Source organism: Scyliorhinus torazame, chromosome 5 (assembly GCF_047496885.1).
Source record: "Scyliorhinus torazame isolate Kashiwa2021f chromosome 5, sScyTor2.1, whole genome shotgun sequence".
Taxonomy (NCBI): domain Eukaryota; kingdom Metazoa; phylum Chordata; class Chondrichthyes; order Carcharhiniformes; family Scyliorhinidae; genus Scyliorhinus; species Scyliorhinus torazame.
In genome coordinates, this window is record NC_092711.1 from 76,235,106 (window position 1) to 76,253,490 (window position 18,385).

The following is an 18,385-nucleotide window of genomic DNA, read 5'->3' on the forward strand; positions in this document are numbered from 1 at the left end:
CATAGTGGTCCAACTGCACAACCAACCCAAGACATTGAACAAGGCTCCTACTATTGAACTTTTATTACAGCATTATTACCCAATTATTACTACAATCAATTTCCATTATTACTGAATTGTTATTGTACTGTATAATTACTTTTTTGAATAAAATACTTCCAGAATGCTTGTAATGCTTACAAAGCTTTGCCCGCTTCACTGTTGAAGGCTGTTCTCAAACAAGTGAACCATTCACGACAATGTGAATGAGTTCCTCCCCGTGCTTACTTCTATCCTGTCGCATTTCTTAATCTCTTTGTGTTATTTTGATTAATCTTATTAATCTTTAGAAGAATCAAAAGGGGGGGACTGATAGAAATTGGCTTTTCTAGTCAGCTATAGATGATAAAGGTAAAAGGGTGAAATTAGAACACATTAATCATATTAAGCATTATTTGAGTGCAACAGTAGCTGGAAACCCATTAAGGGTTAATCCAGATCATACACTTTAATTTTCTTTCATTAAACCTAGATTTTAACATTTGCAAATTGCTTGAGACAAGCAACGTCAGTGATGCCAACTAGCTAAAAGACCCCATTGTATGCTGCTGCTTTTCCAGCACAGCAGTCCCGTTTCCAAGGTAATAGACAGTCTGAGGTCAAAATGCCCTGAAGGCTGTGTTTTTTCAATTAATATTGAGATGCAGTTGTCGATAATTTGGAGAATTGGCAAGCGATGGAATGGGAAAATTAAACCAACATATTCAAATACCTATATCTCTTAAATTGATGGACAGACACTTTGGTCGAATTGATAAATTATAAATTCGTTCAAGCCAATCAGCAGTAAAAAGAAGGCCAGACTTTGAGATAACAATTATCTTAAGAGTCACTTGCCGGAATGGAAAAGTGCTTCTGTTGCTCTGTTCTGTTTCTCTTCTTGCTCATTCCACCTATATTTCTGAAACCTTTGCTGCTCGCTTTGCTAATCGCAATTGCCCAGTTATTTTATCTGGTGTATTATGATTTGAATGAAAACTCAACTTCTATGTTCATAAAAGAAAATGAATCTGACTAGCTTGCGCAGGGCTAGTTCTTTCTAAATTTTGTATCAAAAACAAGTTTTCCAGTGGCACAGCTGACAAATGAAGTTCAACTGGACTTTGCCAAAAAGCACAGACTTGACCTCTGTTATTTGGGAACTGGGAAGGGATAACGCATATCCAAGGTTCTGACTAGACACAGAGATCTATTATCCCCCTTCCACTCCCAATCCTCTGCTAATTACTTTAAATCTAAACCCCTTGGTTATTGATCTGTTCATGAAATAGATCCTTCTTATCCATTCTATCCGGGCCCCTCATAATGTTAAACACCTCAGTTAATCTCTCCTCAGCGTCCTCTGTTCCACAGAAAACCACCTCAGCCTCTCCAATCTTTCATCATTGTTAAAATTCTCCATTTGTGTCAACATCCTCGTCAATCTCCTCTGCATCCTCTCTGGTATGAATACATCCTTCCTGTAATGTGGTGACCAGAACTGTACTCCGTAATGCAGCTGTGGTTTAACTAGTGTTTTGGACAGCTCCAGTATAACCTCCCTGATCTTATAATAAAAACAGAAAATGCTGGAAATACTCAGCAGCTCTGGCAGCATCTGTGGAGAGAGGGGTTTCAGGTCTTTCCTCCAATAAAAATTGCTGGGAATATTCCCTGCTCTAGTACTCTTTGTCCCCGTGAATAACAAAGTATCTCTCTGCCTTTACAATCACTGTATCTACCTCTCCTGTCACCTTCGGGGATCTGTGACATGCACTCTTATGCCCCTCTGTCCCTCGACACCTCACTATCATACCATTCATATTCTTTCCCTTTGTCGTGTTTTTCCTCCCCAAATGTATTTGTTACCCCGCGCTTCTCTGGATTGACCTCAATTTGCTACTTTTCTGACCGGCTGATCAGCCTATTGATGTCTTCCTGCAGCCATTGCAGCCTTGGTTCAAACATGCACAAAAGTGCTGAATGCCAGAGGTGAAGTGAGACTGTCTGCCCTTGACATCAAGACAGCATTTGACCGAGAATGGCATCAAGGAGCCCCAGCTCATCTGGAGTCAATGGGAATCAGGGGGAACACTCTCCGCTGGTTGGAGTCGTACCTGGTATAAAGGAAGATGGTATTGGTGGTTGGAGGCCAACCATTTCAGCTCCAGGACATCACTGCAGGAGTTCCTCAGGGCAGTGTCCTCGGCCCAACCATCTTCAGCTGCTTCATCAATGATCTGCCTTCATCAGAAGTTCAGAAGTGGGGATGTTTGCGGATGACTGTACAATGTTCAGCACCATTCGCGACTCCTCAAATAATGAAGTAGCCCTTGTCCAAATGCAGCAAGACCTGGACAATATCCAGGCTTGGGCTGATAAGTGGCAAGTTACATTCGTGCCACACAAGTGTCAGGCAATGACTACCTCCTCCAAGAGAGGTTCTAACCATCGCCCCTTGACATTCAATGACATTCCATCGCTGAATCCCCACAATCAACATCCTGGGGGGTGCCATTGATCAAAAACTGAACTGGACGAGCCATATTCGCACTGCGGCTACCAGGGCAGGTCAAAGACGAGGAATTCTACAATGGGTAACTCATGTCCTGACACCCCCCCCACAAAGCCTGTCCACCATCTGCAAAACACAAGTCAGGAGTGTAATAGAATACTCTCCACTTGCCTGGATGAGTTCAGCTCCAACAACACTCAAGAAGCTCAACAGCATCCAGGACAAAGCAGCCCGCTTGATTGCTCCTCCACAAACATTCAAACCATCCATCACCGACGAACAGTGGCAGCCATGTGTACCATCTACAAGATGCACTGCAGTAACTCACCAATGTTCCTTAGTCAGCACCTTCCAAATCCATTACCACCTGGAAGGCCAAGAACAGCAGATCACTGGGAATCCCGCCACCTGGAGACTCCCCTCCAAGTCACTCACCACCCTGACTGGGAAATATATCACCGTTCCTTCGCTGTCGCTAGGAGAAAATCCTAGAACTCTCTCCCTAACAGCACAGTGGGTGTACCTACACCTGAAGGACTGCAGCGGTTCAAGAAGTAAACTCCCACCACGTTCTGAAGGGCATCGAGGGATGGGCAATAAATGTTGCCTCAACCAGTGAAGCCCATATCCCATAAATGAATAATAAAAGTCTGCAGCTTTCTTGCTCACTGTCAAAAAGAGGACCGTAAATGACTTAATGCTGTCCCCATGTTAAAGTCTAAAGCATTGATATAGAACTCAAGAAGCATGGAATCATGTCCTGAGAAATCTAGAATCCCACTGGAAATACTCCACCAATCACAAACATACCTCTCGACCACTGCCCTTTGCTTCCTGCTGCTCCAGTTGATGTCACTTCCTGCACTTGTGATTGTTCTGGACATGAGAAGTATCCTGGTTTTCCCATGTGGAACAGGACTGGAATCCCCAGCCAGGTCTTTAGTTATTTGATTAGTTGACTTAAACAAAATAAACTTAAGATTAAAATAAATAAAGATTCATCAGCTTCTCACCAATCAGCTTCTTCCATTGAACTGAAGTCACCTTACTTTTATCAGGAATTCACTGAAATGTATTTGTTAATTGTTTTTAAAAATTAATTTAGAGTACCCAATTCTTTTTTTTCCCAATTAAGGGACAATATAGTGTGGCCAATTCACCTACCCTGCACATCTTTGGTTGTGGGGGTAAAACACAGGCAGACACGGGGAGAATGTGCAAACCCCACACGGACAGTGACCCGGGGCCGGGATCGAAACCAGGTCCTCAGCGCCTTCAGGCAGCAGTGCTAACCAGTGTGCCACCATGCCACCCTTTTTTGTTGATTGTTAATATCTAAACCTCTCAAATGATTAATTGACTGAAAAATTCAGGTGTCTTCACTCTGACAATCGCAACTTCATCTTTATCCCCTAGATTTGATGAATGGACCATGTACTGTAATTCTATGAACGATGATCAGATTGATTTTAGTTTTGTGATAATTAATGAATCATCTCACTTTATCATTGATGAATGCAGTGACCAGGATGTGCTCTCCACAGGACTGGGATGCCCTGTCATTGCCTTTATTTATTCCATTATTAACTGACTGAAGCAACAATAAACTTCAGGTTAAAATAAGAACATAAGAACTAGGAGCAGGAGTAGGCCATCTGGCCCCTCGAGCCTGCTCCACCATTCAATGAGATCATGGCTGATCTTTTGTGGACTCAGCTCCACTTTCCGGCCTGAACACCATAACCCTTAATCCCTTTATTCTTCAAAAAACTATCTATCTTTATCTTAAAAACATTTAATGAAGGAGCCTCTACTGCTTCACTGGGCAAGGAATTCCATAGATTCACAACCCTTTGGGTGAAGGCGTTCCTCCTAAACTCAGTCCTAAATCTACTTCCCCTTATTTTGAGGCTATGCCCCCTCGATCTGCTTTCACCCGCCAGTGGAAACAACCTGCCCGCATCTATCCTGTCTATTCCCTTCATAATCTTATATGTTTCTATAAGATCCCCCCCTCAACCTTCTAAATTCCAACGAGTACAGTCCCAGTCTACTCAACCTCTCCTCGTAATCCAACCCCTTCAGCTCTGGGATTAACCTAGTGAATCTCCTCTGCACACTCTCCAGTGCCAGTACGTCCTTTCTCAAGTAAGGAGACCAAAACTGAACACAATACCCCAGGTGTGGCCTCACTAACACCTTATACAATTGCAGCATAACCTCCCTAGTCTTAAACGCCATCCCTCTAGCAATGAAGGACAAAATTCCATTTGCCTTCTTAATCACCTGTTGCACCTGAAAACCAACTTTCTGCGACTCATGCACTAGCACACCCAGGTCTCTCTGCACAGCAGCATGTTTTAATATTTTATCATTTAAATAATAATCCCTTTTGCTGTTATTCCTACCAAAATGGATAACCTCACATTTGTCAACATTGTATTCCATCTGCCAGACCCTAGCCCATTCACTTAGCCTATCTAAATCCCTCTGCAGACTTCCAGTATCCTCTGCACTTTTTGCTTTACCACTTATCTTAGTGTCGTCTGTAAACTTGGAAACATTGCCCTTGGTCCCCAACTCCAAATCATCTATGTAAATTGTGAACAGTTGTGGGCCCAACACTGATCCCTGAGGGACACCACTAGCTACTGATTCATGAATAAAGATTCATCAGCCACTCACCAATCAGCTCGTTCCATTTGCCTGAAGTCACGTTATTTTTATCAGGAATTAACTGAAATGATTTTCTTCATTTTTGTTATATAAACAGTTTGGATTTTAACTTACTGAAGAATTCAGACTTTTTCACTGTTACAGTCACTTGTCATTCAGCTTCAACTTTATCCCCAAGATTTGATTAATTGAACACTGACTGCAATTATATAAATGATCAAATTGATGTCAGGTTTATACTAATTAATGAATCATGACTTATAGTTCATTAATACAGTGACCATAATGCTTCTCCATCCTCTCGCTGTACTCTTCATGTTTTATAAAGTTCTAGCATAATCTCCTTGCTCTTATATTCCAGGCCATGTCCAAGAAAGGATTCTTGGCTGCCTGATCAATCTATCCAGCTACCTGTGGATAGGGACTCCAATGCCTCCCTGTTGCTCACCAGTTCTAAGTCTCATCCTATTTATAGTTCATTCACTTGTCTTGTTTTCACTCTGAAATTCATTATCTCTCACTGTTTATAGCACAGTGGTTAACACTTTTACTTCACAGCGCCAGGGTTGATTCCCAGCTTCGGTCACTGGGTTGTAATGCAGAACAAGGCCAGCAGCGCGGGTTCAATTCCCGTACCAGCTTACCCCAATAGGTGCCGGAATGTGACGATTTGGGGCTTTTCACAGTAACCTCATACTTGTGGCAATAAAAGATTATTATGTCTGTGTGGAGTCTGCACGTTCTCTCCGTGTCTGCCTGGATTTCCTCCGCGTGCTCCAGTTTCCTCCCTCAAGTCCTGAAAGATGTGCTTGTTTGGTGAATCGGACATTCTGAATTCTCCCTGTGTACCTGAAAAGGCGCTGGAGTTTAAAAAAGATTGAATTCCATTTGCAATTGTTCTCCCCATCTGACCAGTCCACTGATATCTTCCTGCAGTCCATGGCTTTCTCCCGCAATGTCAACCATATGCAGAATTGTTGTATCATCTGCAAATTTCATAATCATTCATATGTACCAGAGAACTGTGGAACCCCACTGGAAACAGGCATCCAGACATCATTCAGTCCTGGATGTGATTCACAGCAGCAATAACAGCAGAATCCATCCCCTGCTGTCGCCTGTGAACTTGCTGTTGTCTCAGCAGGTTGTTTGACTGAGCGAATCCCCTCCCACACACACAGCAGGTGTACGGCCTCTCCCCACTGTGAACTATGTGTCAGCAGATTCCATTTACTTTTAAATCCCTTCTCGCAATCGGAGAATTGAAAGACCTCTGATCAGTGTGAATAAGTTGGTGTGTTGTAAGGTGGGATGACTGAGTGAATTTCTTGTTACACACGGGGCAAGTGTATAGTCTCTCCCCAGTGTGAACCTGCTGGTGTATCAGATGGTCGGATGAATCAATGAATTCCTGCCCACACACAGGGCAGATGAACGGTCTCTCCCCAGTGTGAATTCAATGGTGTCTCAGAAGGTGAGGTGATCGGGTGAATTCCTTCCCGAACTTGGAGCAGGTGAATGGCCTGTCCCCATTTTGTCTGCGCTGGTGTTTCAGAAGATCCTTTTTGCTTTTAAATGTTTTCTCACAATCAGAACAATTAATTTGTCTCAGATCAGTGTGAACAAATTGGTGAGTCAGAAGGTGGGAGGGACAAGTTGAATCTCTTCCCACAGTTGGAGCAGGTGAATGGCCTCTCCCCAGTGTGAGTGCGTTGATATATCAGTAAATCCTTTCTGCTTTTCTAGTTCTTCTCACATTTAGAAGGTCTCTGATCAGTATGAACAAGTTGGTGTGTCAGGAGGTGTGATGACTGAGTGAATCCCTTTCCACAGGCAGAGCAGGTGAACGGCCTCTCGACATTGGCTGAAACTCTGCATCATGTCTCAAACTCCAGGAGAAAACTGGACCTTTCTGTTTGTGGCTGTAAACAGATGAAACCCTGTGGGTGTGGAGCAAACATTTCAACATTTGTTGTTGAAATATGGCAGCAGGATGAAACAATCCACCAACAATTCAGGGGTTGATTTAAAGGAATAACTAGGCAGACAGGGAATGTCACCCTGAGGTCAAGGAGTCTCTGGTTTCAGTTGGTGAATGGACAGAAGGGTTAGGACAGGTTAGGGAGAAGGTTAATACTGTCATCATTCAGAACAACACAGACTTTCAAGCACAACTGAGGAACTTTACTGTCCAATTTAATATTCACATAATATATTTATAGATCAGAGACAGAAGAACAGGAATTTGCAATCAGTTTGGAGATAACTCCGATATTTTCCATTCTTAAACATTTTGTCTTGAAAGATACCAAATGGGATGAAGCCAAATCTTGAAAAGGCAAAGTCTTTAGTTTAAATCATCACCGTGCTGTCAGTGGAAAGGGTTAACTTCTCTGCTCTCAAAGGTGTTGGAGCAAACGTGCTCAAATGCGCACAACTGTGTTGACTTTACGTAACTTTATTTTCAGATATGAAATGAATCAAACACCATTTTAAACTTTGTTTTCTCAATTCATTTGTCAACTTTTTCAGCTTTGCCCAAATTAGTTTTTTCCCCTCTTTCTTCAGGCACTTTTCCAAGTGACTCAAATAAAACAAAAGAAAAATAAAAGTAAAACGATCAGCTTTCACAGGTAACCAAAGCTTCAACGTTCTTAGACCAAAAAGACTTAAAGAGGTGGAGCTTCCAAAAGATTGTGAAATCCAATGCACAAAATTAAGGCTGAAGATTAACTTCAGTGAATCCAACTTTTCACTGCCTTTTACAATTGTACAAGTAAATTGCAATTCATACTTAAAGATTTACTTTCACTCAGTAATTAGAACTTCACTTTTCTCAGCACAGACTCTTTAGATTAAACACCAATTGTTCACTTTGGGTGGCACGGTAGCACAGTGGGCAGGTTGCACTGTTGCTTCACAGCGCCAGGGTCCCAAGTGTGATTCCCGGCTTGGGTGACTGAATGTGCAGAGTCAGCACGTTCTATTCATGTCTGCGTGTGTTTCCTCCCACAAGTCCCGAAAGAGGTGCTGTTGGGTAATTTGGGCATTCTCAATTCTCCCTCTACGTACCCGAACAGGCGCTGGAATGTGGCGATAAGAGGCTTTCACAGTAACTTCATTGCAGTGTTAATATAAGCCTACTTGTGACAATACAGATTATTATCAGCTGGTGTGTGGAGAAGATCACGTTCCTGTAGATCTGTCAGCACAGAAACCGCACTGTGCGTTTGTAACCATTCAGTCTGCAAGTAGATGAATCTTTTAAACATGACCCTAGTGAAGGTCTTCCCGGTGCTGCTAAGGAGTGAGACATCCCTGTAGTTGCTACAATCTCCTCTGTCACTGCTGTTTTTATCAGTTGTGATGATTTTAGCAACATGCACATGGAATGGTTCCGACCTCCCAACAAAGGAGGAGATCGTGAAGGTGTGACAGTCGATGGGACTTTGTGTTTGAGCAGTTCAGCTGGAATTCCATCCTTGCTGGCCGCTTTTATGCTTGTTGAGCAATCAATGACCTTGTCCAACTGAACCATGACAGGAAGCTGCAGGAGAGTCAGACAGCGATTGGGAGATGTCCGTCTGATGGAGCACAGCTGACAGTCATGTTCAACCGAGCGGGACATAGATTATCATAGAATTTACAGTGCAGAAGGAGGCCATTCGGCCCATCGAGTCTGCACCGGCTCTTGGAAAGAGCACCCTACCCAAGGTCAACACCGCCACCCTATCCCCATAACCCAGTAACCCCACCCAACACTAACCCCACCCAGACTGTTTACATCTGTCAGGATGTCACCATCTGGGATTTCAAGGGAACGTCTTTGGTGATGGTCAGACCCAGAGCCCTCTTCTTCCCATCACACACAGCACATAGATTTCTGTTATCACAGGCAGTGTGGAATTACTGACGTTGGCTGTCCAGTGTTTATTTTCACAATCTCTCCATCTTTTACAAAACTGTCTTGACTACTTTCACATGATGCAGTGTTCCCGGTGTTGGGTTTATGTTGTACATCAGGTCGGCTTTGCTTTTTGCTTCAATGACAGATGTCATCTCTGCTGAGTGGCTCTCAAACCAGTCTGTGTTGTGGGTTCCACCTTTCCCATAGAATCCTGTCGGATCTTTCCAGTGCAGAAGGAGGCCATTTGGCCCATCGAGTCTGCAATGACCCTGTGAAAGAGCACTCAACCTCGGCCCACTCCCCCGCTCTATCCCCCTAACCCTGGCTGCTGCTGCTGTGTCAGAAATCATTGAACTCAGTGACTTCCAAGTTTCATCAATATCAATGTTGATTGATGAAGTTTTTATTGATGTGCCTGTGAAATATTTCACAGTTTAGTTTAATGTTCCTTGATAATGTAATTTCACAATGGACATGTTACTGTGAGGAATGTGTGAGTAACAATTGTCAGCAATGATTAATCAGCACTTTCTAATTGGAGATGTTAATCAGTGGAACATTTCAAACTCTGAATTGTAGATTTTGTATCAAACATCAATTTAGGATTGAAGTGAAAGTTCAGAATTGTCTTGTTCCTGTTCAGAGTTCCTGAATGAAGCTTCACCTTCCGCGGGACTCCTGACACCTGGAGCTTCTCAACTCCACTTCCCGCCCCCCCCCCCCCGCCCAAGCCCGCGCCCCTCCCCCTCCCTTCCTCCGCACCCCCCCCCCCTCCCCGCCCCGCCCCTTTCTTGTTTGAAAAGCAACAGCCGCCGCGCGAGGGAGTGCGCGCGCCGCCGGCCAGCATCAGCTCAACAGCGAGGCCAAGCTTTCCTCAAACTCTCCCACAATCCCCCGCTCAGCCTCCTCGAGACAGCATGGCCCGGGCCCGGGCCAAGGGCAAGGAGGCAGGTGGAGACTGGAAGAAATTCCTCTGGGATTCCGAAATAAAAAAGCACTTTTTAGGCAGGACCGGCAGTCGTTGGCTCAAGATATTCTGGTTCTTCTTGATCTTCTCTGGCTGCCTCGCTGGGATCTTCATTGGAACCATTCAAGCGCTGCTGCTCACGATTAGTCCATTTGAACCCAAACACCAAGACAGAGTTGCACCCCCAGGACTATCACAAACACTGTATTTGTTCAAAACAGAAAGTTCCTTTAGTATGTCAGACCCAAACTCCTGCGAAAGTTTTGCGAAAAGTTTGAACACGTTCTTGGATCTTTACAATGACTCCAGTCAGGGTGGCAACACTCCTTTTGAGAACTGTGAAGAGATTCCTCCAGCCTACATTCATGCAGGCCCACTGGACGATTCAGAAGGACAGAAGAGAGCGTGCAGATTTTACCGGACGTGGTTTAAGACTTGCTCTGGATTAAATGATCCTAATTACGGTTATGCTGAAAACCCCGCATTGTTCCGAAGCTCAACAGGATTCTTAACTTTTATCCCGGGCCTCCAAAGAATTCCACCGAACTTGCAGAAGAGTTGCAAATCAATTATAATCCGTTTATTATTCCCATTCATTGTGCAGCAAAGAAAGAAGACTGAGATAAAGTTGGACCTGTGAAATAGTTTTCATAGAATTTACAGTGCAGAAGGAGGCCATTCGGCCCATCGAGTCTGCACCAGCTCTTGGAAAGAGCACCCTACCCAAGGTTCACACCTCCACCCTATCCCCATAACCCAGTAAGCCCACCCAACACTACGGGCAATTTATCATGGCCAATCCACCTAACCTGCACATCTTTGGACTTGGAGGATTCAGTGGCTTTCCTTTGCAGTACTACCCATACATGGCAAGCGTCTGCAGGAAAAATACCTTCAGTTCTTTGTTGCTATTCAGTTTATAAACGTCAAACAGAATACGGAAGTGCGCATTGAGTGTAAAGTGTATGGTGAAAATATTAACTATAGTGACAAGGACCGCTTTGGGGCTGGTTTAGCACAGGGCTAAATCGCTGGCTTTGAAAGCAGGCCAGCAGCATGGTTCAATTCCCGTGCCAGCCTCCCCGAACAGGCGCCGGAATGTGGCGACTAGGGGCTTTTCACTGTAACTTCATTTGAAGTCTACTTGTGACAAAAACGATTTTCATTTCCGGGACGTTTTGAAGTAAAATTTGAGATCACGAGCTGATAACTGCATAATACAATTTGCCCCTTTATTTCAAATTAGTCTAGAACAAACTGTCGTATATATATATGGGACTTACACTTAATCTATATGCTTTACACTAGCTTTCTGCATTTACCTAGGTACGTATCATAAAAGTAATAGTAGTACATATTTATTCCACTGTAAATGATAATACTTGAGCTATGGGTATGCCCATTACTGTAAATTATAATTCCACTAATGTGTAGCAGTGTTTGTGTTCTTAGGTATTGCTGCCTTGTGCCTTGTGTGAGTTTGAGTGTACATTACTGTAGAGCATTCACAGGTCCTTCAAATTATGTTGCTGTTTTTAAGCACACTTTGCTTTCCCAGTTGTAAATACTCTGAAAATTGCCATGGTATTTGATTTTGTTTCTGTTATGCCCATGTGTATGAATATACTGAACTCTGAAGTTTGTGTCGGGGAGGGAGGAAAAGTTGCATTTTTGGGGGGCAATGTTAAGTGTAGGGTGATGGGTTTTATTACGCTTCCTTTTAGGTCTGTTTAATCTTCAATCCGTGTTGAGATCTGGGTCTGGCTATCAAGCTATTGTGATTAGTTATTAAAGTTGTTTGCTGGAACCATCACATGGTGGTGTCTAGAAATGTTTTAAACCATTTTCATGGAAGATTTTATATTTATGCAGTTGTAAAATCTTTTGCAAAGTGTAATTATAAAAGATACCAAAGTCACTGGTAAAATCATAATCTTTATTTTAAACCAATGCAGTAGGATGGCGTTCATGGTGTGCAATGTAACATCTGTAAACTTGTTGAGGGATCAATACTCCACCCGATTTAAAGCATCAACAAATAAAACTCATGAACCTAAAAAAGAGAGTTGGTGACTAAAGGAGAATATCACAGATGGTGCTTTTAAAATGGGTCGTTGTAGCTCTGAAAATCAGTGACATCTGAAAGTATTTAACTGTAGCCAGTTATAGGGCTTGTTAACATCAGCAGATATTGTCAGACCATCAATCCTGGATTTGATTAACAGCAGCACAAACAACAAAATCCAATCCCTGCAGGCACTTGACAACTTGCTGATGTATCAGCTCATACCATGACTGAGTGAATCCCTTCCCACAGCGTCGATGTTGATCTCGGCCCTTTGTGAACCTTCTCCTTAGTGTGACTTTGTTGGTGTCTTAACAGGCTGGATGACTGAGTGAAGGTAGCAAAGTTCAGGAGAAACTATTTCTCCCAAAGGGCTGAATCTGTGGACTTCACTGCCCCAGAGTGCGGTGGATGCTGGGACAGTGAGTAAATTTCAAGAGGAGTTAGACAGATTTTTAATTGGTAATGGGTTGAAGGGTTAGGGAGAATGGGAAGGATGGTGGAATTACGGCCAGGATAAGATTAGACATGATTGAATGGCGGAGCAGATTCGATTGGCCAAATGGCCTAATTCTGCTCCTATATCTTATGAACTTAACAACACTTCCCTTGGAGGACTTCTGGTGACGGCGGGCGGGAGGCAGCCGCACAATGGAGAGCCCCCGCTCGGGAACGGCAATTTCGGGGCTTTAAGTCCGGTCCCAGGGTCCGCGGAGGCGGCAGAAGAAGGGAGAAGGCACGGAGGAGGCACCGAGAAGACACAGGAGGGAAAAAAAACCCAAAGCAAAATGTCGAGGGTGAGCAAAAAAACGGCCGAAAAAAAAACAGCTGGAGGTCCGTCGGGGAGTGGAAAGGTCACCGCGGGGTCACCAGGAAAAATGGAGGCTGGAGCACCAGGGAAGGCCGCACTGCTTATGGCTGAAGAAATAACCAAGGTGATGGCTGCGGAATTTGAAAAGCAGTTGGCGCAGATTGCGAAATGCATGGAGACGGTGAGGAAGGAGATGAGGGAGGTCTTGTGTGTGCTGGTGGAGGAGGCGGTTTCCCCGGTGAGGATGGAGGTGGCGAGCGCAGTGGCGGAGGTGCGAGAGCAAGGGGAGGTGCTGAAGGAAGTGAAGGAGACGTTTTTGCAGCACGGTGATCAACTTGCCTCGATGGGGAAAGAGATGTGGAAGGTGATGGATACTAACAAGGATCTGCGAGGAAAAATGGAAGACCTGGAAAATAGATCCAGGTGACAGAACTTGAGGATTGTGGGGCTGCCCGAAGGAGTTGAAGGACCGAAGCCGACTGAGTATTTTGCCGCGATGCTGGCAAAACTACTGCGGGAGGGGGAGGACCCCTCCCGATATGAACTGGATCAGGCTCATCGGTCGTGGAGGCCTGTACCAAAGGCGAGTGAGCCGCCAAGGGCAGTGACTCTGTGCTTCCGTAGGTAAAGGGTGAAGGAGAAGGTCCTGAGCTGGGCCAAGCAGAAGCGGGTGGTGCAGTGGGCTGGAGCTGGTATACGTGTATACCAGGACTTTACGGTGGAGCTGGCAAGGAGGCGGGCTGTCTTCAACCGGGTGAACAGGGACTGTACATTAGCAAGGTGCGGTGCGGCATTGTATATCCAGCGAAGCTGAGGGTGACTGACAAGCTCAGGGACTTTTATTTTGGAACGGCGGAAGCAGCGGAGGAGTTTGCGAAAGCAGAAGGACTGTGGCAGAACTGACAAATTGAGGGATGGCCATGTGCCGATGTAACCTCATGACTGTATTTTCTTCTTTTTTGTATCACTGCGCGCGGGTGTAGAGATTAAAGGAGCCAAGGTGGTATATATTTGGACAAGGGAAGGGACGGGACTTTCACTCAAAATGAGAGTTCTTTGGGGTGTAGGTGGATAGGCGGGGTTTGTGTGCTAAAAGGGGATCTTTGGGCTTTCCTGGGGCCGGGCAAGTGGGAAATGGACCCGGGCGGGGGCCTCCACACTGGCCGGTTTGTGCCGGCCAGTGAACGGGAGTGAGGTGGGGGGAGGGGCTGCGGCCATCGGAGCCTGGCAGAACAGGGTCCGAGTGGTCTAGCCGGGGTGGAAAGTTGGGGGGGAAGAAACCGAGGGTAGGGGGAGGAGTTTTACAAGAGGCAGTGGACGGGAGGAGCTGGAGACCTGGGGTGGGAGGGGGGGGGGGGGGGGGGGGGGGTGGGGGGCAGTGTAAGATTAAGGGTGGCTACAGGTAATCCCTGATTTATTTTTGTCATTTGTTTATGTAAACATGCGGGTTGAGGTTTGGGGGTTGGTGGGTAGATGGGATCATTGTTGTTATTATGGGGACTGACATATCTTGCTGATTATTGTTTATTGTTTTTTTTTTGTAAATATTTTATTGAAAATTTTTGGTCAACCAACACAGTACATTGTGCATCCTTTACACAATATTATAACAACACAACTAACAATGACCTATTTTATAAACAAAAAATGAATGAATCAATAATAAATAACAAAAATGAAAACTAACCCTAATTGGCAACTGCCTTATCACAAGTAACACTCTCCAAAAATATAATTTAACAGTCCAATATATAATTATCTGTAGCAACGACCTATACTTATTATACAGTATATATTAACAACCCTGAGAGTCCTTCTGGTTCCTCCCCCCGCCCCCCCCCCCCCCCCCCCCCGCCCGATCCTGGGCTGCTGCTGCTGCCTTCTTTTTTCCATTCCATCTATCTTTCTGCGAGGTATTCGACGAACGGTTGCCACCGCCTGGTGAACCCTTGAGCCGACCCCCTTAGGACGAACTTAATCCGCTCTAGCTTTATAAACCCCGCCATGTCATTTATCCAGGTCTCCACCCCTGGGTGCTTGGCTTCTTTCCAGATTCGCAATATCCTGCGCCGGGCTACTAGGGACGCAAAGGCCAAAACATCGGCCTCTCTCGCCTCCTGCACTCCCGGCTCTTGTGCAACCCCAAATATAGCCAACCCCCAGCTTGGTTCGACCCGGACCCCTACTACTTTTGAAAGCACCTTTGTCACCCCCATCCAAAACCCCTGTAGTGTCGGGCATGACCAAAACATATGGGTATGATTCGCTGGGCTTCTCGAGCACCTCGCACACCTATCCTCCACCCCAAAAAATTTACTGAGCCGTGCTCCAGTCATATGCGCCCTGTGTAATACCTTAAACTGAATCAGGCTTAGCCTGGCACACGAGGACGACGAGTTTACCCTGCTCAGGGCATCTGCCCACAGCCCCTCCTCAATCTCCTCCCCCAGCTCTTCTTCCCATTTCCCTTTTAGTTCATCTACCATAGTCTCCCCTTCGTCCCTCATTTCCCTATATATATCTGACACCTTACCATCCCCCACCCATGTCTTTGAGATCACTCTGTCCTGCACCTCTTGTGTCGGGAGCTGCGGGAATTCCCTCACCTGTTGCCTCACAAAAGCCCTCAGTTGCATATACCTGAATGCATTCCCTTGGGGCAACCCATATTTCTCGGTCAGCGCTCCCAGACTCGCAAACTTCCCATCCACAAACAGATCTTTCAGTTGCGTTATTCCTGCTCTTTGCCACATTCCATATCCCCCATCCATTCCCCCCGGGGCAAACCTATGGTTGTTTCTTATCGGGGACCCCCCCAAGGCTCCAGTCTTTCCCCTATGCCGTCTCCACTGTCCCCAAATCTTCAGTGTAGCCACCACCACCGGGCTTGTGGTGTAGTTCCTCGGTGAGAACGGCAATGGGGCTGTCACCATAGCCTGTAGGCTAGTCCCCCTACAGGACGCCCTCTCTAATCTCTTCCACGCCGCTCCCTCCTCCTCTCCCATCCACTTACTCACCATTGAAATATTAGCGGCCCAATAATACTCACTGAGGCTCGGTAGTGCCAGCCCCCCCCTATCCCTGCTACGCTGTAAGAATCCCTTCCTCACTCTCGGGGTCTTCCCGGCCCACACAAAACCCATGATGCTCTTTTCAATCCTTTTAAAAAAAGCCTTTGTGATCACCACCGGGAGGCACTGAAACACAAAGAGGAATCTCGGGAGGACCACCATCTTAACCGCCTGCACCCTCCCTGCCAGTGACAGGGATACCATAGCCCATCTCTTGAAATCTTCCTCCATTTGTTCCACCAACCGCGTTAAATTTAATCTATGCAATGTGCCCCAATTCTTGGCTATCTGGATCCCCAGGTAACGAAAGTCCCTTGTTACCTTCCTCAACGGTAGGTCCTCTATTTCTCTACTCTGCTCCCCTGGATGCACCACAAACAACTCACTTTTCCCCATGTTCAATTTATACCCTGAAAACTCCCCAAGTATCCGCATTATTTCTGGCATCCCCTCCGCCGGGTCTGCCACGTATAGTAGCAAATCGTCCGCATACAAAGATACCCGGTGTTCTTCTCCTCCTCTAAGTACTCCCCTCCACTTCTTGGAACCCCTCAACGCTATTGCCAGGGGCTCAATCGCCAGTGCAAACAATAATGGGGACAGAGGGCATCCCTGCCTTGTCCCTCTATGGAGCCGAAAATATGCAGATCCCCGTCCATTCGTGACCACGCTCGCCATTGGGGCCCTATACAACAGCTGCACCCATCTAACATACCCCTCTCCAAAACCAAATCTCCTCAACACCTCCCACAAATAATCCCACTCCACTCTATCAAATGCTTTCTCGGCATCCATCGCCACTACTATCTCCGTTTCCCCCTCTGGTGGGGCCATCATCATTACCCCTAACAGCCTCCGTATATTCGTGTTCAGCTGTCTCCCCTTCACAAACCCAGTTTGGTCCTCGTGGACCACCCCCGGGACACATTCCTCTATTCTCATTGCCATTACCTTGGCCAGGATCTTGGCATCTACATTTAGGAGGGAAATAGGTCTATAGGACCCGCATTGTAGCGGGTCCTTTTCCCTCTTTAAGAGAAGCGATATCGTTGCTTCAGACATAGTCGGGGGCAGTTGTCCCCTTTCCTTTGCCTCATTAAAGGACCTCGTCAATACCGGGGCAAGCAAGTCCACATATTTTCTATAGAATTCGACTGGGAATCCATCCAGTCCCGGGGCCTTTCCCGCCTGCATGCTCCTAATTCCTTTCACCACTTCTTCTACCTCGATCTGTGCTCCCAGTCCCACCCTTTCCTGCTCTTCCACCTTGGGAAATTCCAGCCGATCCAAGAAGCCCATCATTCTCTCCCTCCCATCCGGGGGTTGAGCTTCATATAATTTTTTATAAAATGTCTTGAACACTCCATTCACTCTCTCCGCTCCCCGCTCCATCTCTCCTTCCTCATCCCTCACTCCCCCTATTTCCCTCGCTGCTCCCCTTTTCCTCAATTGGTGTGCCAGCAACCTGCTCGCCTTCTCCCCATATTTGTACTGTACACCCTGTGCCTTCCTCCATTGTGCCTCTGCAGTGCCCGTAGTCAGCAAGTCAAATTCTACATGTAGTCTTTGCCTTTCCCTGTACAGTCCCTCCTCCGGTGCTTCCGCATATTGTCTGTCCACCCTCAAAAGTTCTTGCAGCAACCGCTCCCGTTCCTTACACTCCTGCTTCCCTTTATGTGCCCTTATTGATATCAGCTCCCCTCTAACCACCGCCTTCAACGCCTCCCAGACCACTCCCACCTGGACCTCCCCATTATCATTGAGTTCCAAGTACTTTTCAATGCACCCCCTCACCCTTAGGCACACCCCCTCATCTGCCATTAGTCCCATGTCCATTCTCCAGGGTGGGCGCCCTCCTGTTTCCTCCCCTATCTCCAAGTCTACCCAGTGTGGAGCGTGATCCGAAATGGCTATAGCCGTATACTCCGTTCCCCTCACCTTCGGGATCAACGCCCTTCCCAGCACAAAAAAGTCTATTCGCGAGTAGACTTTATGGACATAGGAGAAAAATGAGAACTCCTTACTCCTAGGTCTGCTAAATCTCCACGGGTCTACACCTCCCATCTGCTCCATAAAATCTTTAAGTACCTTGGCTGCTGCCGGCCTCCTTCCAGTCCTGGACTTCGACCTATCCAGCCCTGGTTCCAACACCGTATTAAAATCTCCCCCCATTATCAACTTTCCCATCTCTAGGTCCAGAATGCGTCCTAGCATCCGCCTCATAAAATTGGCATCATGCCAGTTCGGGGCATATACGTTTACCAAAACCACCGTCTCCCCCTGTAGTTTGCCACTCACCATCACGTATCTGCCCCCGTTATCCGCCACTATAGTCGTTGCCTCGAACATTACCCG

At 46.1% G+C, this 18,385-nt stretch overlaps 1 protein-coding gene and 1 pseudogene across 1 annotated transcript in view; both read left to right on the top strand.

Moving 5' to 3' along the window:
* LOC140422624 (uncharacterized) overlaps positions 1-18,385 on the top strand; it is a 92,954-nt gene that overhangs the window by 17,001 nt on the left and 57,568 nt on the right. Inside the window, exons 3-4 of the mRNA XM_072507629.1 lie at positions 7,778-7,842; positions 8,571-8,638. Coding sequence (XP_072363730.1) covers positions 7,778-7,842; positions 8,571-8,638 — 133 coding nt within the window. The remainder of the gene's footprint in view (positions 1-7,777; positions 7,843-8,570; positions 8,639-18,385) is intronic.
* LOC140421395 (sodium/potassium-transporting ATPase subunit beta-1-like) lies at positions 9,966-11,347 on the top strand (annotated as a pseudogene).